General features: G+C 39.3%; 1 protein-coding gene across 2 annotated transcripts in view; it reads right to left on the bottom strand.

Moving 5' to 3' along the window:
* The window catches only part of ARHGAP4 (Rho GTPase activating protein 4), a 40,590-nt gene that overhangs the window by 8,423 nt on the left and 6,575 nt on the right, over positions 1–25,592 (bottom strand). For both annotated transcript variants that reach the window (XM_053472371.1, XM_053472370.1), the window contains exons 2-11: positions 5,966–6,161; positions 5,574–5,736; positions 5,164–5,226; positions 3,498–3,680; positions 3,064–3,192; positions 2,659–2,880; positions 2,443–2,544; positions 1,788–1,982; positions 1,386–1,470; positions 833–860 (exon numbers count right to left, since the gene is read on the bottom strand). In XM_053472371.1, coding sequence (XP_053328346.1) covers positions 833–860; positions 1,386–1,470; positions 1,788–1,982; positions 2,443–2,544; positions 2,659–2,880; positions 3,064–3,192; positions 3,498–3,680; positions 5,164–5,226; positions 5,574–5,736; positions 5,966–6,161 — 1,366 coding nt within the window. The remainder of the gene's footprint in view (positions 1–832; positions 861–1,385; positions 1,471–1,787; positions 1,983–2,442; positions 2,545–2,658; positions 2,881–3,063; positions 3,193–3,497; positions 3,681–5,163; positions 5,227–5,573; positions 5,737–5,965; positions 6,162–25,592) is intronic.

Genomic DNA, 25,592 nt, shown 5'->3' on the forward strand with positions numbered 1-25,592 from the left:
GGGACGGACACTCACCACTTTTACAGAGTTATCTCTATCTCTCCTCTCACCCTCTCTATCTCTCTCTCTCTCTTTGCTTATTTGTCACATGATATTAAATTATTCTTTGAAATGATCATTTAATTTATTTAAAGCTAAACGATTAATCAAAACCTACTGCATATGATGTATACTCATGTGAAAAAAGTTATTGACCCATAAACCTCATAACTGGAATTCCACCCTTGGCGACAACAAAAGGCAATGAAAGGTTTGTAATAACCGGCAATGACCCTTTTACTTCGCTGTGGAGGAATTATGTCCCACTCTTCTCGGTACAATTGTTTTAATTCAGCCACATTGGAGGGTTTGTGCGCATGAACTGCCTTTTTGAGGTCATGCCGCAGCATCTCAATCAGCTTCAAGTCAGGACTTTGAATAGACCACCCCAAAACCTACACTTTGTTTCTTTTGAGCCATTCAGAGGCGGACCTGATTGTGTTCTGCGGATCATTGTCCTTCTGCATAACCCAACTGAGCTTGAGCTTTAGGTCACAAACTTTTCACATAGGGCCAGACAGAGCTGCATAGCTTTTTGTACATAAAACCGTCATTTTAAAGCTGCAATTTGTGTTTACTCTGGTTAATATTAAAAGTAATTTGATGACCTGAAACATTTAATTTGATGACCTGAGACATTTAAGTGTGACAAATATGCAAAAAAAGAAGAAATTGGGAAGGGAGAAATACTTTTTTCAACGCAATATATATATATATATATATATACACACACACACACATATACATACATACGTCATCAAGATCTACTCCCCCCATCCCAGGAGGTACATACCCTGATACATTACTCTCCGATATTGCTGCTGTAGAGGAACAGAAAGAAGGATGTCAGCATTAAACGTGCACGCGATTAACGCGATTAAACAGTTACACCATATCAAATGGACCCTATTTTGTCTGGACATGTATGCTATAGGCAAAGTGTAATATTCACTTGACTCCAAAGTATTTAATCTGAACATTCTGCTTTGTTTAGGCATTACAAAGGCATAGCCAAAACATGAGAGTTGCCCTTCACGATGCAGATACAATAATCTAAGCATGAAGAAGCAGAGGAAAGGAGCCAAACTCTTCTATTTTAACTTCGAGAGTTCCATGTTATGGTCGAAAGTTAGCAAGGCTTCATACTAAATGATGCTTCGGTTGAATAGTTTTGATATGCGAGTCTGTGATGTAAGAGTTGTTGGTATTGGATATACACAATTCATGCACATTGACAGGATTTCCTTTGTATAAAAGAGTTTCCATGGCGTATCGAAAAGTAAATGTGCACGGTGCAGGCATTTTTAAACACTAAAACAACCTAAGATATTCTGTACTAAACTGACCTTTGTCTATGGCCTCCTTCAGTTGGTCGCGCTTTGCCTGCAATTTGCAGATGGTGCTTCTCCCAGCGAGATATTTCTGGAATTTCTAAAGGAGGAAAATGATATAATTTGCATTAAGGGATATTTAATGTATGATGGATGAAAAGACTCAAAAACACATCCCAGTCCATTCTAACCAAACCACTGTGCATTCTGCTCTTACTACATTCAGTGGTCACAATGTCCAACTCACATACTACCTAACAGAGGCTATAGTCTACCCCGCTGTGCTACATTGTGTCTTCTTCTTCTCCGGGATTCTCTTGTACTCTTTATGGTTCTCTCCCACATTATTTGGCGTGCACTATACTCCATCGCACACACACGTTCATACTGTTCCCTGCTAGAACACAATTTTCTCACAGTGACATAGAAGTTTTCTGTGTCTTGCTGGTTGGCTCGTCGCTTTGCTGTGCTCGTTTTACTGCTGGTGTCCGATCCTGTTGACTTAAGCGATTCCGTAGACTGACTAGACTGAAAAGCATCCAGCACATCAAAATCATCAGCTCCAATAATGTCCAGCAGGGCTTGAAGGGTAGCCTTAAGTGTCTTGTTCACCTGGTAATAAGACAACAGAACAGCTATACTGAAAACAGTCAACAGAGTGCAGCAAAGTTCCAAGTCTAATGGAGACTGCAGGGTGGAAATGGCTATATTGGTCATAGCAATAAAGGGTGACGGGCAATACAGTGGAACATCGTCTTAAGTGTCAATAGCTAAAGGCCAGGCTCTGGATTTCTTGATAGGGCTTAAGCCTCATATCCAACCACGTAATGCATAACAGACTGATGTGGCCATGGGATAAGGTGTGGGAACTGTTTATGAGCAGTTACATGTGAAATTTGTTCTAGGGAGAAATGTCTTCCCTTAACCTGGGTGCTTTGAAAGGTTCCTTTTCCTCACAGGTGCCCCTGCCTTGCACTAAATTCGATTTCACAGCTTAAAAGTGAGTGAGGTCCGAATTCTTGCTATTTGTTGCTGCCATTAATAGTAGTGAGGCTAAAGCCTCAAATGTCACCTCTTCAGTTTCCAGGTTTTCACTTGACAATCTGGACTGAATGTGCTGGAAGCGAGTAACTAACTCTTGGTGTAGCAAAGGTTCCGATCGCACTTCGGACACCTGGGGAAAAGAACAGAATGTGGAAAAATTATATGTTTATATATAAACTCCAAGATTTAGACCTTTAACCTCTAGACTTTAAAGATAATTAACAAAAACAAAATCCTCCCGTACCTCATCCCCTTCGTGTGGCTGGAATTCAAAGCGTGGTGGGGGACAAAACACATCACTGCGCATTTCCATCATCTTGTTTTTATCTGCCTGGGCATCAAGGTTATCAACAGCCCCCTCAATGGACTGCAAGCCCTGCTGCCGTGAGGCCTGGACGCGTTCCTCAGCCTGGAGGTAGATGCGCAGGGTCTTGCCCATGGAGAGATGGAAGCCAAGATCACAACACTGCAGTAGAAAAAAAAGAGATATATCACTGAGGAACCATGCCATTAGCTGGACATATAATTAGGATAAGCAACTTCTTCTAACACCTGTCATCATACTAAGGTTGTAGGTTGGTGAAGTGCCAAACAGTTGAAGGTTGCCTACTCTTGCCACAAAGCCATATGGAACGTAAAGTTCACTTACATCAATAAGGTCACTGACGTCATTTATATAGTAATTATTGATGTTGGCGTTGACAGTGTTCAGGTTGATGAGATATTCGTTTCTTGCCTTGCTGCACTTCTGGCTATTCTCCAAATATTTCTTCAGTCTCTGAGAACAGAACATAATTTGTAAGGGTTCAAACACTTTACCTTCCGTCTAATTAATGGGTTTCAGATCACATTAACATTCTATGTGACATAACCACTTTTGGGTTAACTTTTGTTGAGAACAGAGGTATTCCCATTGGAAGTTCCTTGCAGAAAGAGGAATTCCCCAAATATTCTCCTTCTCCGTGCCGGTGGGTTCCCCAAACGTGCCACGTCTTTATCTTAAGCTAAGCTTATGTACATTTTCAGCTTTTTTAGAGTATAGCAGATCCAACTGAAACATAAAACTGTATCCACAGGCCTTACCTTCTCTACAAGTCTCTCAGTCTTCTTTAGGGAGCTGCGCCTCTGTCCTCTATCAGCGACTGGGGAGCTTGCAGTCTGCTCGCTGACTCTTCCTGTCCTCTTTTCTTCTTGCTTTTCTGCTTCCTTTAACTTATGTTCAGAATTCAAGCAGTCGTTGTGATACAACTGGTACGTCTTCATCGCCTGGGGATGGATGGGAAATAAGGGAATGTAAGGAAGGAACATGATGGTTGGACCATCTACTTCCCAGGCGTAGGCAAAGTGCTCGTACGAAGACACTAGTGTCAGTCACAAGTCATGCATTTACCATCCATCTTAAAGCCTGTTGGTGCCTACTCATTTCCCGCTCTTTTAGTGGCTCCACAATTTCACTTTGGTCCTCCCCAGGAAGGCATACCTTTCTCAACATCTTTAATGTCCAAAGAGGGACACTTTTAGTGGGCGTGTTAGAGGTGTGGCCAGGGCGGGGCTTTATGAAGACTCCATACATTTTGTGGCATATTGATGGCTACATATTATGGATTTCTTAAGAGAATGGTGTATTTTATTTTTATTATTACAATTTAATATATCATTACGTTTTTCTTGTCTATAAACATATATTACAGTGAGTTTTTAAGGCTGTAGAACACTAACAAACCTTTTTAGCTTTTAGAAAGGAGAGACATCAGGGGAGGAAAGTGGGACGGGTCGATTTTGGTTCCAAAAGCGTGACTGTTTCTACTAAAGAGGGACACTTGAGAGGTATTTAAACGTTAAACCCATTTCCCCTATTACTGTAAACAGAGCCTTCGACATTCAGCACCAAGCTATTACCACGTCAGTTATCGCCAGGTTACTTGTCTTTTTGCTCACCCTGCTTCTTCCTCATTTCATCCCATTGTTGCAACCCAAAAAAAGGGAAACCGTTATAAAGTGTAAACCCCACCAGCGCCAGGAAGCTGCAGCGACCAGATATCCTTAAGACCACTGGGCGCCTGTGTGGAAAGTCCCCCCAAATGATTTCAACAGGAGCACTTTCCTGCCACAGTAAACTGTATATATATTTAAGCCTTGTCAGCATGGAAACCGTCAATCACACCGGCCGGGGTATAAAAGGTAAAGGTTCAGTCCAGCATTGCAATTCAAAGCCACTAGCCAAAGACATGTATAAGGTCCCTCGTATGCATGTGAAGTGGGAGAGGGGAGGCAACGGGTGGAGGGCCCCGGCATGAAGTGGAAGAAGGTAGTCCGGTGGAGGAGGACTAATATGAAGAACGGAAGAAGGAGCACTCTGGTGCTAAGGAGGAGAACGTTGTGGAGGACCCTGGTGTAAAGGGGAGCTGTTAGGTAGGAGTATGAGGAGTATGGAGACAGAAATGAAAAATATGGTTTTTAGAAACAAATGGGCAACATCTGTTTTAGTATATATATATGCTTCAGCATTCTGAACAAGCCAGGGGACGTATGAGTAAGCGCCCAGTGATGCGCGAGACGCGTTACGCTTGCACAGTTTCTGTTTGCTTGCTTTCCCACGCTGATCGAATACAGATAGACTTCATACCAAATAAAATAAAAACATAAAAAATTAACTAATATAGTAATCTGTATACTGTCTGAAACACCATGAAACCCAACCCAGGGTGGCAGAAACTCTTTTCTAGAACGTCTTTTTGGAACCACTCACCCCTTGTAATTCCGACACCAACTTCAGCAAGTCTTCTTGTTGCTGCACTCCAACTTCCTTACTCTGCGGGGAGACACAATAAACAGAACAAGAAGGCGTGAAGTCAGTATTATCGTAAATCAGTGATACTTTGTAATCTCTCTGTATTGGGAAGTAGGTTCTATATTTAGGATGTGGATGAGAGCATCTTGTAGCGGAATGGCATATAGATCTGTATACTATCTGGAACAGTATAGATAATCTGTGCTGGGAAAATTATCCGACGATCTTATTTATAGAGAGACAGACATGGGGTATCAGAATATGAAATATCCCAATTCACATAGAACCGGCTCAGAGCAGCCAAGTCCCTTGATTGGTAAATGAGGTTGATTCCTGCCATGAAATGTAGTTAATTTAGAGATTCCAACCTTCTTAGCAAGGCGCGTTATGTCTTCTCCAATATGTGCGAGACGTGGGATAAGGTGCGAGGTATACACATCACTCAATGAAGCGTGATCTCGACTCTCTTGGCGCGTCTGATTTAAAATCATGTACCAACAATTTACGGGTGATAACAGGTGCTGTTCCTTCCTAAAGAGAAGACGGGAGAAAAGGTATATGAGGCTTGCACAGCAAGATAAGAAGAAATGAGAAAGGAGGCAGGAGAAAAAAGGAGCAAAGCGTATCACTGGAGAAGATATGACTGTAAATAGGACAATAATAGATATTATTATAAAAAAAGACTAATTGCGTATATTTTAAGTACAACTAAGAGCATAGAAACATACAATTTGACAACAGATAAGGGGTCCTTAATGACCTGAAACTGTGGTGCTCCTTGGAGTTGCGAATCTTGGAGGAGAATCGGTCGCTCAGCTTTTCCAGGCTACGGGAGTACTCCAGGTTAATCTCTGCTTTCCTGCGCAGGAATTCACTCATATCCTGCAGAAGCTGCTGACGGAAATCCACCTGGCCATCGATGCACTTGACTTGCTCCACAAGCTGAATGCGGATCTCTGCAGGGAAGAGAGGCATCGCTGCTTTTAGAATAACTACATTCATTCATTAAGTTCCTTATAGCTTGTGGTTCTTGTGGTTCTTTTGCAAACCAGCGTGACTGTTTTGGAGATATTCCGCTTAAAAGGTCACCTCTTGGAAACTGAAGTCAGTGGCAGCCTGTGGCAGGGCCAGTATGACCTAATCAATTTCACATCACAAAGTTCCCTATCCTTACAAAGGCTGCCTGAACCAATCAACAACAATCACCATACCGGTGAACTTGTGGGCTCGGGCTACCTGGAGCCTACCTTTGAAGGACGCGGCCAGGACTGCCCACTGACGTCAGCAGGCGGTCCCAATGATGATGGTGGACGGTCCTGCTGACGTTGTAGGAAACACCCCCATTTAAAAGGGAAATGGGTGGGGAGTGGAGCGTGCCAGGGTCCTGCGGCACTTCTCCCAGAGTTCTCTGGGTCAGACTCAGAGAGTTTCCAGGTATCACCAACAATAAGTCGCCGACCAGCTGTCGGGACTCTGGCACACTTACAGGAACGTCACTTCCAAGTTCCAGTAGAGATCAAGTTATCCATCAGTATACTAGCACTTACCAGGTAAGCTGAATAGATATTGTTTTTTTCTTATTCTAACCGTTCCAGAAGACGAAAAGGAGGTAAGTGTGAGAATCAAAAGAATATATATGTGCATATCTCCCAAGTATCCCATTTTAGGAAGGACAGTCCCTCTTTGACAGCCAATTCTTTCTCAACTGATCTTCTTATTATGTAGGCAGTCAAAATCTATGGAGAATGTGTGTATATCAATCTGTAATACCAAATATTGACCAATACTATTACTGTTTTTGTCACTGTTGTGCTTTTTTTGTACATGTAACCCCAGATCTGGTATCGGCTGTATTGTTTCCAGTACAAAGGTTTGACATACACATTACAGATTAAGTAGAGATCCTAAATCATTTCTACCGATTTAAAGCCTAAGAACCTACACCATATCCACCCAGGGCCATATTCGCCAAAGTCGCTTGTCACTTTCCATTATTCTGTGCCATAAAGATGCTGATTAGCAGAGCAGTGTCACCCTGCAGGGAACAATGTAGCCTCTTTCGCTCTCTTTCACAGAAACACGGCTGCAAGGAGACGACATGTTTTGTATGTATGAAATACACTGCCTTTACATGCCTATCCCAGGGGCATATATCACCAGGACTGGGGTGCCATACCACATTTCATCCACTGGCCATTCAGGCTTAAACAAGGAGCCATTTTATCAGAGGCACAATCCATAACAAGTTCTCATTTACACACCCACAAGCCCGTTATTATTACCGGTATTTATTGTTTTATATAGCCCCATCATATTCCATAGCATTGCAGGTTAGTATTGTTGCCAATTACGCATCACTACCTAGCAGCCATATCCAAACCATATGGTTGGTCCCATATAATCCACCATAACCCGGAGCTCCCTGCGTTTAACCCAGAGTCTCCGATTGAAGCGCTGCTTCTCTGAGTCTCCAGGTCAGTTTCTTCTTTTTTCGGGCAGGGAAGAAGCGAGTGATCTCACCCACATTATATCTTCTCCCCGTATATTCTCCCTGCTCCCCGTCCAGTTACCCCCCCCCACTCATCCCTACATGAAGCCACTCATCTAGACAATTCAGCTCACCCACAGAAATAACCTTAGAACTCAGGTGCTACCTGAATCAAAGAAGTACATTTTTGTATATATCTCAGCATTATTAAGTCAGGGTCTTCACAGCTGCAGGTAACAGAATTCTGTATATAAAACAAAACGTTTGGTTTATTAATTATCAAAGGGGGTAAATGGTTACTCAGGCATAAAGCAATCAGTCGGATCTCACTACCAGCTCTTAATGTATACACAAGATGGATTTTAAAAACAGAGCACCTTAGGGGTTATGGTCGCAACCCATGGCTCATATTATTCAACAAAGAGCAAAACTAAAAGAGCAAATGCATTCATCTGTATTAATGCATCACATTAATAATTTATGACTCTCTATGAAGGAAAGATTCAAATGAATACCAGTACACTGTCATACTGGTCCCCAGTGCCTCCTTGTTACAGTATTGAACAGGTACATCACCAGGTGGGTATTAACAGGCGCACACCTTCCATCATCAGAAATGGCCATAGACGTTTGTTTAAGGAGTGTGTATTTTCTTTTTTCATCTTTCTTTCTCAATTCTGAGATTTGGTAGGGGCTTAATTTGGTAACCTTTTAAGGTTACCAAATTAACCTTCACTAAATACAGTATTTATGTATTTGAGCAATGCATTTAGAACCAGAAGAAGAATGTATTTTATCCACACAATATGATTTATAAACAAATTTTAAGCTGTTTCCATACACATAATTGTGACTTTTAGTTGTGTAGATTACAGTCAAGCCCATACTTGGAAACTCTTCATGTTTGACCTGGAGTCTCTGGGTGAAGTCCAGCTTTCCCGGGTCTCCGGGTCAGTTTTCTTCTTTCTATAGGAGGGGGAGAAGGGTTTGGCCACTCCCATTTCCTGGGTAGTTTGCCTACCCCCACCCAATTATATCCCACTAAAAGATGTCTGGGTCAGCACTACCTTTTCTTGAAGCCACTCTCCATGAAGAGCCCAGGTATGGTGATGGTGTAAATCACACCGCCACTGGATTCTGAAGCGATAAATCACTCTTTACTATCTGGAAGTCTGTTAAATCTGGGTTTGGCAGATACCAAAAGGAACGCTAGGCCTTTTACTCAACATCAGTGCCTGACCACACAAATGGTCTTTTGGCTGAATGGGCACAAATTCCCACAGAAACACTCCAAAATCTTGTGGAAAGCCTTCCCAAAAGAGTGGAGGCTATGATATTCGCAAACTAAGAACCTCACCAGGATCTAGAATACTGAAGAAAAATCCAAGATTCTCTAGGGCTTGGCCTGAGCTCCCAGGATGTTTAACAAAACCATATACCCGATAGAGGGGGAATATGAAGCTGCCATTGCAAACGATGGGGTCCCACCATGAAGTACTGCTCTGTAGAAGGAGATCTTAGACAGGGAAACCTTCATAAGAAATCTACAGGGGTACTGCTAAATATCTCTGGTCCACAGTAATGGATTTGACCGTTCTATGTACTCACAAGGACTGATCAAATAATGAATTTATTCCATAATAACAGATCGCTCCATTAAGTCATTAGCTAAATCACAATAAGTATTGACATCTGATCACTATATTCCATCAGGTTAAATACTCTATTCACCAAGAGCTGAAAGGGCTCATCTCTAGGGATAAGAAAGGACTTAGCCTGACCCATTTAGGACTGTGAGTATTCAGTAGCATTTCTATTAAGTCCCTTGGGCCATAAATGTCATCTTGTCTTAAGTGCAGGATTCCCCTGCTCTAGGGCATTGACTTCTAAACCACATCCCCCATCTTTCCTCTGACCTGTACTTAATGGAGTCTGATGTCAATAAACTTACTGTAGCTAATTAACTGAAGCAGTGGAGACGATCACCAATTTACATCGGTTTCAGTGATTTACTTCATATCTTGTCTCTACGATCTCAAGATACATTATGGCAGAAACTTACATCCTTTCTCCTTCTCAAGATAATTTTTCTTGACCACTATGACTTATACTGTCCCATGTTTCCTTCCATGTGTTCTCTAAACAATACAATTCGGCCATGTTTTACTGTCTGAACCGAGCTGATCAGTGCGCTGCATAGCCTTTTTCAGAACCAAACAACATGTGAATATAAGCCAATAAGATCTCCATGTATTCATTCCTTACAGCAACCCTAGGAAGTTTCGATCTATGCTTATCGGAGAAAAGTCCATAAGAAGTCCATGGCTGGGTTTTGCAATCCTCTCTGGTCAAGTATGGTTTATTTCCCGTCACTTCTAAAAATAAAATAATTACTTCCCTTCTTAGAGACAGTATCACACTATAATTTAATCTGCTGCACGGTAAATTTAGCTGTGGCTTGTTTCTGACCTGTACAAGGAACAAGACTTAGTGGGAAAATAATAATGGTGCTCTCTTCCCTGACCTCCCCCCAAAAAAAGAGATTAAAAATGTATCAAAACTAGTAAAATGGTACTTCGAGCACCTATCACTAAATCATATTATCATAGGAATAACAGGTCAACCATGCTGTTTAAAGACAATAGTACTGTGGTGAAGACATGAGCTTGGCTAATCCTTCACAACCTTGCTTACTTGGACGGGGATTGTTTGACGATCACGCCAAGGGTAGCACCCACCATATTAAATAAGCCATAAATCCATCATTACAGATTTAGTTTGGTTAACAGCTTCATTTACAATACAGTACTTTGGGGTAGGAATAGAAAGAAATAAAAAAAGTAAAGTACTTAAAAAGTGCTTAATATACATTCTTTAAACTAGCGAGTAGGTCATACTACGTTACATCTGCATTCTGTAAGCTTAAATTGAAGGAGGAGATAAATTAAACTCAGAAAAAGGATGTGAAAGTAAATTTCATAACTTTATTTCCCCAGAGAAGTACATAATAATAAGTCCTAAGCTCCTTGCAAATACCCAAGTATTTGATGCATAATAATATTTATGGGTGTTAAATGCAAGGAGTCTTTTAAAGGCTACCAAATCAAGCCCCTGTTTCTACCAAATCTCAGAATTGAGAAAGAAAGATGAAAAAAGAAAATGGAAAAACAGGGTGGAAAACAGTGTTTGCAGGTTAAATCACTCAAAGTAACAGAAAGTGAAAATGCTGATTAGGCTTCATCTGTTTCATAACAGCCTGTGGTTTTGTAGAATTAACTGCAATTCTTCTAAATGTAATTCTCGTAATAATGCCCAAATGGGAACTACCAGCTTGCTTTGTAACTTAAAGTTCATATTTTCTGCAGCTGTTAAAAGAGGGTAGCCTAACAATGGAATGAAAAATATTATATATATATATATATATGCCCATGAAAATGTTGATTCTTCTTATCTGTTGAATAAAGTAAAGACCTGTTAGTATGAATCTCTATTTCTAGATATTGTATTTGTATATATATATCTATCTATATATATATATATATATATATAGATAGATATATATATACACATACATATATAAATATATACACTATATGGGAGAAAGTATTGGGACACCTGACCATTACACCAACAAGGACTTGGGAATGTGGGAATTTTTGTCATCCAGTAGAGCGTTTGTGAGGTCAGGCACTGATGTTGGATGAGAAGGCCTGGCTTGCGATCTCCGTTCATCCCAAAGGTTTTCAGCAGGGTTGTGAGGTCTCTGTGTGGCCCCTCGAGTTCCTACACAACAAACCTCGCCAAACCATGTCTTCATGGACCTTGCTTCACGCTGCAATGGGAAAGCAACTTCCCCAAAACTGGGGCCACAAAGTTGGAAGCATACAACTGTCTAAAATAACTTTTTATCACATGTGTCGTGATGACGTGACGCACGGACGTCCACGCGTCTTGGTGTGAGTAGGGAGGGGGGAGAGGAGGAGGAGGACGCCGGCTGCAACTTTAACAGCTTCCCCGCGTCTTTGAAGTCTTCGAAGTTTGAAGCTTCCATCCTCCGCCGGCATTGCTGAGCATTACTGAGCCGGAACAGAGAACGAGCGGCTGCATCACAAGCATAAGCTGTAAATTGCAAGCTGTCATACGAGACCGGGTAAGGCTCCTGAAACGTGTAGCCTAACCACTTTACGACACCTGAACTGAAGCGGCCAAACTGCTCGGGGAATATCCACAGAATCTTGTGGAATGTTCGCTCTGCCTGAAGAGCTTCCGGAGGAGAGAACAAACTCTCTTTTTACAGAAGGCTTATCAGACCAGTCTTGATTTGACACGCTGTGGTGAGCTTTAGTTCTTCCTCCTTAAAGCTGTTAATGCCTATGAATCTCAAGTTTTGTGCTCATAAATAAGTTATTTTGGAAACTCAAATATAAACTCAAATATAAATATATTCTACACAAACTTAAGCCTTAAAATAAGGACACGTGAGGACTTTTGACTCGCAGATTTATTTAAGTAGCAGCCTATATACTATATTATATATATATATATATTTTTCTTTTTTTTTTTTTTTTTTTTTTTTTTTTTGTTGAATAATCTATCCTAAAGAAAATGCCTCCCAAAAAGGATAAAGACAAAGAAAAAGAGAAACTAGAAAGGAGCAAACCAATAAATATTTTTTGCTCTCCCAAATTACTTCCATACTCTACTGACCATAGACGATCAATATCAGGCGAACTGAAGGATACAGCGCCTGTAAGTAATATGGAGCTAACACATTCAGACGCACCTATTCCCCCCCACACTGAGACACAGCAGCAGATTTCACAGGATTTTATTAGAGACTTGATGGAGGGGTTCTATAAAAAAATTAAACAGGATCTGGTGGATAACCTTGCCCAGATCAGAACCGAGGTCTCTCAAGCTGCTGAAGTCCTAGTGAAGCATGACAAAATCATTACAAGCTTACAAAATGATAACAAAACTTTACATAACATAAATGCGGTCCTTTCAAAAAAAGTTAAGGAACTTGAAGTAAAAATTTCAGATATAGAAGACAGGTCTCGAAGAAAAAATATGAGGCTAAGAGGCATTCCGGATGCATTACAAAATCAGGCTCTGGAACACTTTTTGCAAAAATTTTTTTTGACCTTTATTTCATCAGAGGAATTGGGCCTACACCCATTCGAACGATTCCATAGGCTGCGCAAACCTAAAGCCCAAGCCCAAGAAGCCTCCTATCCAGCAGATGTTATTGTAAGGTTTTCAAGCTTCTATCTTAAAAATCGCATCACACAGGAACTCAGAAAAGATAAACCAAGAATGGATCAATTTAAAGAAATTCAAGTTTTTCAAGATCTCTCTCAAGCGACAAGAACTGCTAGGAAATCCTTCCAAGAACTCACACAAATTCTTAGGAAAAAATCAATACGCTACAGATGGGGATTTCCAATAGCATTAAATATTTATTATGAAGATAATGTATACCAACTCAAGGATCCGGCTTCCCTCAGAGAAAAGATGCTCCACTGGGGATTATTAGAAAGCTAAACAGAGATCATTTAACTTTTCATTTTATTACACATATATATTACATACAGCTTCTGTTTTGTTTGTCTTTTTTTTTTTATTTTTTTTTTTTTCTTTCCTTTTTTTTTTTTTTTTTAATTTTTTTTTTTTTTTTTTTTATTTTTTTTTATTTTTTTTGTTTGTTTTATCTACTTAACTCTTAACATTCTCAACTAATTTTTATAATCTTTATACCTCACAATTTAGACCCTGAGTCTTTATATCTGAGTAAGGGACTCACTTATAATCCTTTTTTATTTTTTTTTTTTATCTTTTTTTCTATTTTTCTATACGTCTTGTTTCTCACATAATACACGATTGTGAATGTTCAAATGATTTTTTACACTTCATTTATTTTTTACACACATTTAACTAAATAGGTAATTATCTAACGTCTCACTATGATATATATATATATTATATTACATTTAAAGATTTTTTTTTTTTTTTTTTTTTTTTTTTATATACACTTATAAGGGGAGCAACAAATATACACTTATAAACTTCCACACCCACACTCATCTCTTATTTCACATAATTCATGACACTTAATTATTATTATATATATATTTTTTTATTTTTTTTATTACACATTTTTTGCATAATTTCAACTAGTTTTCCACTTCACTTAGCTAACACATATTTATATTTATACTTACATAATAATAATTTTCTTTCTTTTTTTTTTTTTTTTTTTTTTTTTTTTTTTTTTTTTACACTTTTAATTGTCTGTTATTCTATGAGTCCTCTCTTCCCTCTAGAATATCGGTATACCTACGTTACGCTGAGTTGAGGAGTTATGGGATATTTCGAACTTATTTATCGTTACAAACGTATTAATTAAGTACCTGACTGCCTGTTATTACCTAAAGTGAAAAATACAACACTAAGCTTTGACCTGTTTAGATACAGACCACCAGGCATATTTTGTCACACATATTATTGTTAAATTAATTTTTTTTTTTTAATATCTATATATATACTCTTTCTTTAGTATAACTTGAGTATACAGTTTGGATCTAACCATCCCACTATGAGCTTCTGTAAGACAGTAATAGGATCTTACTCTTGTACAATCGTATATGGGTGATCGTCCCCAGCACAGAATATATTGATAGAAATTAGTTAATTTTGGGTAGATTAAAGGGGTCCCAAAAGCTATACTTAGAGACGATTCGGAACATATTATGTTGAAACTTACGAATCTGGTTAGCTCTCGATATGCGTGATTTTTTCATATATATATATTTTTTTTTTCTTTCTTCTACTATTACTATTGAATACATAGCTCAAGGGGTTGTCCATACTGAATGGCATACTGTGAGATGTGGTATGATATAATCTGAATATTATGTGCTGACTTGACCATGTGTTCATCTAGAATGTTATATTGTGGTGATGCTATGATGCAATTTGAATATCACGCTTTGACTTGTTTACATAGCGTGAACTTAGCACGTCATTAAGAATCTGTATGATATGTATTGAGCTCTTTGAAGGGCACACTGTGAGGTGCTTCACGATACAATCTGAATATTAAGTCTTGACCGGACCTTATGTGCATTCAGAATGTTATACTGAGGAGATGCTATGATGTAACTTGAATATTATGCTTTACTTGTTTATATAGTCTGAATTTAGGTAGACCAATTTGTTTTTTTTTTTGTTTTTTTTTATTTTATTTATTTATTTATTTTTTTTTTCTTTCTTAATATTTAATTACCTCCTCTCTCTCCCTTCCTCCCTACATAACTCCTGTGGTGGAAACAGGAACTTTTAGAGTCAGCAACATAATTAGTTCGCTTGAACTCTAGAGAAGATGAATGTATGTGATGATTGTTTTGTAAAATTGAAATATGAAAGAGGGAGGAGAGAAACATCAGGGGCAACATACCACTTTCTATGACTATTAGGGTCTTTACCCTAAACGCCCAGGGACTGAATTCTCCGCAAAAAAGAAGTGCTTTATTTAAATCGTTACAAGATAATAATATTGATCTTGCTTTTATCCAAGAAACTCACTGGATTAAACCACCTACCTCCTTATGGAAATTTAAAAAATACCCCTATATTTATGCGGCCAATTTAATAGGTGTAAAAAAGAAAAGGGGAGTGGCAATAATTTTTTCGAAACAACTTAAAATAGACCTTATATATGAGGAGGCAGACCCCAATGGACGCTTCCTGATATTAATAGTTAAAATTAACGACATTACGTTTACACTAGTTAATGTCTATGCCCCAAACAGGATTTCGGTTCGTTTCTTGGACAATCTTATTACTAAAATAGACTCCCTTCAGATAGGGACCCTCTTATTAGGTGGGGATTTCAATTCTGTTCAGGATCCCAAGTTAGACCGTAGTCATTTTAAGCATCACACTAAAAAACATACAAATACATCTTATGGGATTCAAGATTTTTTATTAAGAAATTCTTTGTTTGATTGCTGGCGTACTATTCACCCATTAGAGAGAGATTACACCTTTTTTTCAAACATGCATCAAACGTACTCGCGAATTGACTTTTTTTTGACAAAAGCAAATTCTCTGAAAATGGTGAAGGACTCCAAGATAGGAAATATTACTTGGTCGGACCATGCGCCAGTTTTCTTAGATATAACTAACAATCCCGACTATAAAATAAGAAATAAATGGAGACTAAACGAATCCTTACTTAGAAACACAACAATTTCAGATGAATTGTTACAGGAGGCTAAACAATTTTGTCAGACAAATGACAATGGGGAAGTATCAGATCCTACTCTTTGGTGCGCTTTTAAGGCATACATGAGAGGCGTTTTGATAAGAATAGGCACTAGAGAGAAGAAACGGAGGGGCTCTACGTTGACAGAACTTCACATAAAATTAGCCGAGTTAGAGAGAATTAATAAAAATAACATGGACCTTCCCTTGCTTCATCAGATAAAATTTATTAGAAAGGAAATTGTAACTAAAGAACAGGAAAAAATTAATTGGATGCTTTTACAATTACGCCAGAAATGGTACTATTCTAGCAATAGGGTAGGAAAAATATTATCTAACAAACTTAAAGCTAAACAAAAAACTGAAACTATAAAAAAAATTATAGTTGGAAATAATCATTTTCTTACCCCTAAAGCTATATCTAACGCTTTCGCTAATTATTATAAAACCTTATATAATCTTCCTGAGGTCTCACAGTCGGACCTGGAAATAAACAAATTTTTACAGAATTTAAAGCTTCCAAAAATTTCGACTTCACAAACACAATTTCTAAACCAACCTTTTTCATTATTAGAAATTAATAAGTCTATAAAAGAAATGAAATTAGGCAAGGCTCCTGGCCCAGACGGATTTTCTTCTCTTTTTTATACATCACTACAGCATATGATTGCCCCGCTATTACTGCGAGTATTTTCCTCTTTTTCTTTAAAGGCACAACTACCGGCAGAACTTCTTCAAGCGGCAATAATCCCAATCCCCAAGGAAGGCAAGGACCCAAGCTCAACACTTAACTATAGACCTATCTCTCTAATCAATTTAGATATCAAGATTTATTCTAAAATTTTAGCTCAGAGACTAAAACAAGTGATACCACATATCATTAATAAGGATCAGACAGGATTTGTGGAAGGCAGAAGTCCTACGGACAATACCCGTAAGATTTTAAACCTTATACATAAGGCTAATTCTCTTCGAATTAAGTCTGCTTTTTTGGCGCTTGACGCCGAAAAAGCTTTTGACCGGGTTAACTGGAGATACTTAGAAGCGGTGCTCATAAAATATGGTATCGTAGGAACATTCAAAAATTACATCATGAACCTCTACACTAATCCAACTGCTAAAGTGGTCGGTCACTTACTGGACTCAGATTGGTTCCCTATAAGGAACGGAACCCGCCAAGGATGCCCACTAGCCCCTTTACTTTATATCCTTAGTATAGAGCCTCTTGCGGAATTAGTGAGACAATCGTCCGATATATTTGGCATACAAATTAACTCAGAGTCTTTTAAAATCTCTCTTTATGCAGATGACGTTATTCTGTCAATGACGAATTTAGATTCTTCTCTTCCTGCACTTTTTAAAATATTAGATAAATATGGTTTAATTTCTAACTACAAAATTAATCTTGGCAAAACGCAACTCATCACGACTTGTTTTACGCAAGACGAAATAACTGAGCTTGGGTCTCTGTGTTCACTCGATTGGAATTCCCAAACTATAGACTATCTTGGAATCTATATTACAAAAGAACTTCCTTTGCTTATTAATTGTAATTACAAAAATCTAATTGATAAAATAAAAGCACAGCTCTCAAGGTGGAAAAATCTAGAAATCTCTTGGCTTGGCCGAACTCATTTAATAAACGGATACTTAATCCCTAAAATTCTCTATTTTTTTAGAACAATCCCTTTGAGAGTTCATACCTCTATCTTGAAATGTATTCAGCAAACCATCGACCATTTTATTTGGCAGCAGAAAAGACCAAGGATAACAAATAACATTTTAACTAAGAAACCAAATAAAGGGGGAATATCCTACCCGAGTATTAACAAACTTCATGATGCTACAATGTTGACCCATTATTTGGCTTGGGATAAAAAATCTAATAATTCCCCAAGATGGTTATATATAGAGGAATCAGACATGGGCCACGAGGAACTATATCTTCTCTTTTGGGCTGACACACTTCGATTGAAAGATATAAAAATCTTGAATCCCATAATATATGACACACTTAAAACATTGCTTAAACTCAAACGAAGTATGGGGATAAAAAGATCTCTTATGCCCTCTACTCCAATGGAGGCTATTCGTTATTTTATTAGAGATATAGACCTGACCAGATGGCAAGGATGCGGTATTTCCTGCATTGGTAACTTGTTAAACCAAGATACCATTGTGCCCTTTCCCCAGATATGCAAATCTTTTTCTCTACCACCATCTGAATTATTCTCTTTTTTGAGGATTAAAAATCTTATTAATCAGGTGGGAATCGATAGGAATCCGGAAGTAGAACATTGGCTAACAACTCACAAAAAAAAGAAACAAATCTCAAGTTCAACTAAACTTTTATTAATTATGCAAAAAGATGAGAAAGATCCACCAATCCTGAAGTGGGAAAGTGAGCTAGGTTTCGAGTTTTCCTTGGATCAATGGCGTCAGGCCTTGGTTCTCATAAGAAAGCACGTTCACTCAATAAATTTAATAGAGATTTATATTAAGATAATTTATAGATGGTATCTGGTTCCAACTAGACTCAATAAAATCAGTAGTACACATTCAAACAGATGTTGGCGATGTCTCTCCCACATGGGCACATTTGCCCATATCTGGTGGGAGTGCCCGCAACTACTAAACTTGAGATATAACCTCTTGCAACTACTTGGCTCACTTCTCCACTTTCAGGACCAACTAGACCCACAGATGTTTCTTTTCCATTTGGGACTTGAGAAATACCATTTAAATCATAGAATTTTAATTATCCATGTACTTATGGCCGCAAAAATATGCATTGCTAGAAACTGGAGACAGGCAGGCCTATTTGACTGGGGATCAGTTATTAATCAAACTAATCATCAGTACTTAATGGAAAGAGGATACTATATTAAAATCAACAAGCTTTCTAAATTCGATAATATCTGGCTACCCTGGAAACACTTTCGAGACACTGATCCAGAAAATATTTTGAAATTCTCTACCTGAGGTTTAATTTTTTTACTTCCCTTGCTTTTTTTTTTTTTCCCTTTTTTTCCCCTGGGCGGACGTTACACTATACTGCACTATGAACTACTTTATGATTAATAGCTAGCTCCTAGATGCTTCTCATTGTCTCCCATGTATGACTGCCTGTTGGATGAATGTTATGGGTGGTGTTGTGATTGGCAATTACTTGCCACAGTTACAGCTTATATTAGATAATATGCTGTAATTTATTCTCTGCTTTTTTTTTTCTTTTATTCGGTTCGGGTAGCAGTCTACTGTTTTCTGTTTATAAAATTCTTAAATAATCATATATCTTACGGTAGAACGGAACATAATAATGAATGGACGCATTGTTCGTTTTGAATAAGTGTTTAATTGCTTATAATTCCATTCAAGAATTTATTTTTTTTTTTTTCCCTTTTTTTTTTTTTTTGTTTTTGACATTGTAATACCCTACCGATGTATTCTAAATCTGAGAACATAAAGTATAAAATATTTAAATAAAATAAAAAAAAAAAAAAAAAAAAAAAAAAAAAAATAAAATAACTTTTTATGCTGTGGCATTTACCCTTCACTGGAACTAAGGGGCCCAAAACCTGAAAAACAGCCCCAGACCGTTATCCTTCCTCCACCAAAGTTTGCGGTAGGTACTATGCATTCCATAACGTAGAGTTCTCCTGGCATTCGCCAAACCCAGATTCATGGATCATATTTTCGGATGGTGAAGCTTGATTGATTACTCCAGAGAACACGCTTCCACTGCTCCAGAGTCCAGTGGCGGTGGCATTACACTACTCCAGACAACGCCTGGTATTGCGCATAGTGATATTCGGTTTGTGTGTTCAATTCTATGCACCTGTTAGCAATGAGTGTGCCTGAAACTTTTCCCTATACTTTTGTCCAAATATATATAATAATACATTTATCGCCACAGAAGAAAAGGTGGGATAATGCGTGTTTATATACATAAAAGTGGTCTTATCACTATCACATATCACTAGTAACCTATGGAATCTTCCTGCTGACCAGACCATTGTATGAGTTACTATGGTGATAAGCCCAAAACATTTATTATTTCACACAAAAGAGTAAATCTAATGGGGTACTATAGTATGAAAAATAGCGATTTATAAAAAGAAATTTGCTGAGGCATTTCAAACTTGCCTTACTAGAGCGGGTGATGAAGGTATGAATGTAATTGCAAAAATATTAAATATCATAATTCCTAGCTAGGTGCTCCTTTTTATGCATTGTACAGCGCTCCAGATTCTGTCGGTGCTCTTTAAAAAATAATAATAAGGCAGGTAGCAATCGCAAGTACTTTGCACTCTCATATATATGTTTATTATTATTATTATTTATTGTTTTATATAGCGCCATCAAATTCCGTAGCTCTGTATATATATATATATATATATATATATATATATATATATATATATATATATATATTATATACCCCAAAATAATTAAAAAAACACTTTCAGAGAGGTCGTTCCACAATCCAGTGCTAAAAGGGCTGTGATTTTTAGCATTGTTTATGAGACTAGATGGCTGTTCTTAAGGGAGAGGGGGAAGGGTACTTAATCCCTTAGGTCACGCCAATGCATTTCCTACACTAACTGTATAGCGGAGGCATGGAAGACAAGGACCCCCTTTATGCTTCGCAGCAGACAGCACGTCCAGGTACAGAGCGCTGGCTGGGGGTCTCTGGTACCCGCCATAGCCGGTGGATTTCACCGCTTCATATCATCACTTTTACGTGATACGGTATTCAGGTGAGCTGCTAAAGCATCTGGCTCGGCACTGAATGGGTTAAGAGGCTCTTTGGCAGTATTTTTGCTGCTCCAGCGGTGCTTTTTCGGCAGGTATCCTCCCCGTCTCATACAGACCGGGCCTTGTGTGCGCGTACAGGAAGCCACTTTCACCGACATGAATAAGGCATTGATGGCCTAGACAGGCCGGCGGTTCTGGCATCACCCACAAGTTGTAGTAACCGAGAAGGGAGGAGGGGGGGTAAAAAAACAGCCTTGCTCTCTGGTCCTGAAGGGGTAATATTATATGGAAGCAGGGGTTGCCGCATTTTTTGGACATAAAAAAAAACATAAGCCAAATATTGCTGCCTTAGGGTTATCTGTGGCCATTGGCTTCTGTTTAGTGACCACTTGATAGATGACCTGTTAAGAAACCCTACATGGAAGGGAATATGCTAAATATTGCCATTCTACAAAGCTACAAATGTGATACATGACTGCGGAGCAGCGGGATAGGGTTAAATAATCACACTATATGAAAGAGTTAAAATAGCCTCGCAGGTGGTGAATAAAGGGTTATAAATATACGGTAAAATTTTTAGTCTCAAGCAAGGAAATGGTTACAGAGTGACACCGGCAGGGAAATTATTGTACGCATCCGCAGCTGCACCTTGGCAGGCAAAGGGTTATACGGTAATATGGATGCAGAGTCTGGCAGAGACTTTAGCAAGGAAAGGGTTACGCAGTGAAACTGCATACGGTGATAACGCTGAGGCCAAAAGAAAAGCCATTTAGTGGCACCACAGAGGCATGGCATGGAAGGTGTTAAGGAGTCACACTGCACATGGATACAATACACTGCAGATATGGGAAGACTAACCATACGTACACAATGACTCCCCGACCCTCTGCTGAATACCCCCCAAGGTACCTTCTCGCCCCCACCCTCCATGTGCAATATTATTGTTATTGAACCGTCGGGTTAGTAATTCTGAAAATATTTGCAGCGTGATGCCTCGGTTGTAAACATTCCAGGCACATCGTACCGCTGGGTAGTCACACTGCTGCATGCCAAGAGGTTTCCATAGTGCTGGGTGGCGTGGATCCCACAGAAAACCTTACAGAACACATACAGAGCCGCGCTTGTCTAGCAGAGCACAATAAATAAGCAGAGTTATGGACACAGGGAACGCTTCACCAGCCCTGCTTACATCCTAATTTTTCTTTTCAGATCTTAATCTAAGAAGCCAAAATCATTTCCTGTATGTATATATATATATATATATATAATTCCCTCAAATACAATAGGTAGAAACATTTCTCATGATCCAGCGAATACATAAACCGAAATAACACATACATAATAAATAAATGATTTCCCAGTAATATTTTTGGTATTTACATATGGGGGCACCCTCCTCGCACTTTAGGAATGGGCCAATCAGGAGAAAGAGTCCAGAACATCCCAGCCAGTCGGAGATGTCGCTGGTTAGACTGAGTGCTGATAATTTCACTGCCTGGCAGTGGCTTGGTCTGCATAGAATCCAATCACAATGTACTAGAGAACGAAGAAAGAGATTCATACAGACCCTGCGGCATAGAAACATGCATCTATTAATAAATACGTATGCGCTTACACAGGTTAAGAGCACCACTCTTTCTCTCTTATTATATATATATATATATATATATATACTGTATATAAATTGTAAGGACTCTCCTTATATACTACTTGTTATCTCCTGTTGTTTACTCATTGTACAGCGCTGTGGAATATAATGCCGCTATATAAAACAATAAATAATATATATATGTATATGAATCATCGCACCAAATATAGCTTTATTCTCTCTGGATTTATATAAAGTTTATTTATGGAGATACCAAGCTGTGTATGTGTTTATGACCTTGTGTCGTTTTATAAGGTTATGCAAGGAACAGAGCAAATGCATTAGAATACTGATTAAACAGCTAGAGTCCTCGCAGAAGAGCATACAGAATGCCCTTTGTTCTCTGCAAGTGCCTACACGAGGGTGACTAGAATGAAGACATACTCCAGGACCGGCCAGAAGCACAGTAAGCGGCCAGGACAAGTTTGTACCCGAATTTTAGAGTGAATAGGAAAATTCTCAGGTTCGCACGGTCTGGAGTTCATTTAGATTCTACTTTCATATGAAGATATCTAAGCAACCAAAAACTATGCTTTTCTTACAAATAGGTCACAGTTGTTATCCCAGCTTGAACACAGGCGACCTAACAATGTCTTCACCTGACAAACTTATTAGAACAATTTGGTTGCCACCATTGTGATAAGTTATTAGTTGGTTAATATTTGCAAGAGTCAGCTCAGGATCAGGTCACTTAAAAGGTTCCTCAAGCCCAAGAGGTCTTCTTCATGGACCTTCGTGGGAAAATGGGGAACCCCTGAAGGCTTCAAGGGAAGGTGGTGACCCAAAGCCCAACCTGTTTCCCCCATCAAAACCTCATCTTCAGGGACAGAAGAAAAGTGCTTCGAATCCATATCAAATAGAATCATATACAAACAAAAACAACAAAACGTGTTGTGTGAAAACATATGAAAAGGGGTCATAGGTCATGCCAGTAAGGAAAAAATATGACTGCTCAATGCATCCTCACAAAGAACACCACCGTGTGAGCCCAAATGCATGGAGGCTGGGGGCTCCAAAACACACCACCAGCTTCAAAGTCTTAAGGCCAGAGGACCAAGCTTTCCCCTTCTCACAGTTACTCTTACACTAAGGTATCATGGGAGATGAGGGTAACATACATGTCCTAGCTATACATCTGGTGGATATAGAGTTGTCATATTGGCCTTTTTTTCAGGACATGTATAAGTTTTACAGGTTGCTGACCATCCGTCAGAGCCCTTGTGGAAGGAAATCAATTACTTCATCTGATACATCCTCCATAATCATACCTGGGCAGTCTCCAGGTTTGACCCAGAGTCTCGAGGTTGAGCCCTGCTTCTTTGGGGCTCCGGGTTAATTTCTACTTTTCTCCAGGCAGAGGAGTGGTCATGGAAGTGCTAAGAGGAGACCCACTGAAGTCTTGAAGGAGGGATGGTGGCCAAAAGGCTCAACCATCCCTCCCACCAAAAAGTCTTTGAATCTAAAGGTGCACAAAACAAGTGCTAGTTTTGTCTTCGGACCCAACCTTTCCCTCTCTCACAGGCACTCACTTTATCTCTGCCAAAAGGCAGCGTCCCATCTTATGGAAAACAACAGAATGTCTCGGTCTTAAAGAGCCACACTATCCATCAATTTAATGCATATGATAGCTAAGTGGTGCCTTTAAATATCCATTCCCCCTCTGCAGAGTCTTCCCGCCATGTATGTGCCTCTTCCCCATTGCCCCTCTCCCAGGCTTGTAGGTCAGCCAAACATATCTCCTGCTGCCTGCACCCACATGGTGTACACACTGCCTGTAAGCTCAAGAGTTCCTGGGTTCTGATGACTCCCCTATGCACATGAGTGGAAAGCACCTCTACTGATGCTAATGTTAGGACTTTTTGCCCTTGATCAGCTGCTTTAAACTGGACCACCTGGGGCGGGTAGCTGCAGCTCTGGAGCTTCAGCATCTCCTTAAGGTGATTTTTTTTTAACAGGCTGAAGAATGACTTTTAACTATTTCGCTCCTTTAATCTCACACACGGACCCTCTGACTGCTGGAAGTCTATGGAGGAAAGGACCTCATTAGATAAACGGGGCATTAGCACTGCAATAAATTCAACGCACAGTGGTGTTTGTATAAAGAAAGTCACCTTCAACATCACATGACTGCCAACAATGGTGACCTCCACGCTGGCAGATAAAGGAAGTCAAGCCCAATTTCCCTTAGTGCGAAACTGCTTTACTCTCAATAACACTGTATGCGAGGAGAAAAAAACATTTATTTTCCGTGACGCTCCCACTAAAAACATTGCTGCCTTCAAACGATGCAACTTCCGTACCCATCCCTGGGCAGAAGTGCCACGTGGACATCCTGGTAAAGGTTTCTGGAACAATACTATTATTTAGTGTTTCCTTTGTTTATCACAAAAACTATACAAGCTAGGGGACCGCACAGCCTTTAAAGCGTGAAAGGCATATACATTCAGATTCCTGGGGGCTGCTGGAATAATAACGGCCAATTAATACACAAAACAAAGCAAGAATTCAGCGCATACCCAGCGAATACCATTCAAAAAAATGTCAAAGTACCCCAAGTTAGGCGAGTCCCAACCTTGGCAAGCAATATAGCCATAAAAAATTTGATATAGCTTGGGAACTTGTGGGCTCCGGCTACCCAGGGCCTAACTTTGCGGGACGCAGCCAGGACTGCCAAGTGATGTCAGTGGATCAGTGGGAATTCCAGGCGACGTTAGTGGGTGTTCCCGCTGACATCGCCGGAAACACCCAAATCGCCGAAATGGGAGGGGGCTAGGCCGTGTCAAGACCCCACTCCTGCAACCTGGAGGATTCAGGTGTTGACCCGGAGAACCGGAGAGTTCCCATGTATGGATACAGTGTGACGGAATGCCCAATGTTTATGCTGTAGATAGGTGTTTAATGGTATTCACTGGGTATGAACTGGATTTTTGCTTTGTTTTGTTTCCTTTGTTTATGCTAATTTTGTATAATTCACAGATACAATTTTACCGGCCGATCATAAAGTCAGACAGGTCCATGCAAGTGAATCTCATGTTCTAAGCACGGAATAATTGTGTACTACAAATACTCTGCTACAATCTTAACACAGATCAAACCGGAAGCCGCACAAACCACAGAGAACACTCTCTGCAGAGTAAACTAAGGGAAGATACCAGTAGCATCATCAATGGCTGATCTTAAGAGAACCAGCATCACCACCCAATATGAATGTTCTATTTTCACTTTTGA

This window comes from Spea bombifrons, chromosome 8 (genome assembly GCF_027358695.1).
Source record: "Spea bombifrons isolate aSpeBom1 chromosome 8, aSpeBom1.2.pri, whole genome shotgun sequence".
Classification (NCBI taxonomy): Eukaryota; Metazoa; Chordata; class Amphibia; order Anura; family Pelobatidae; genus Spea; species Spea bombifrons.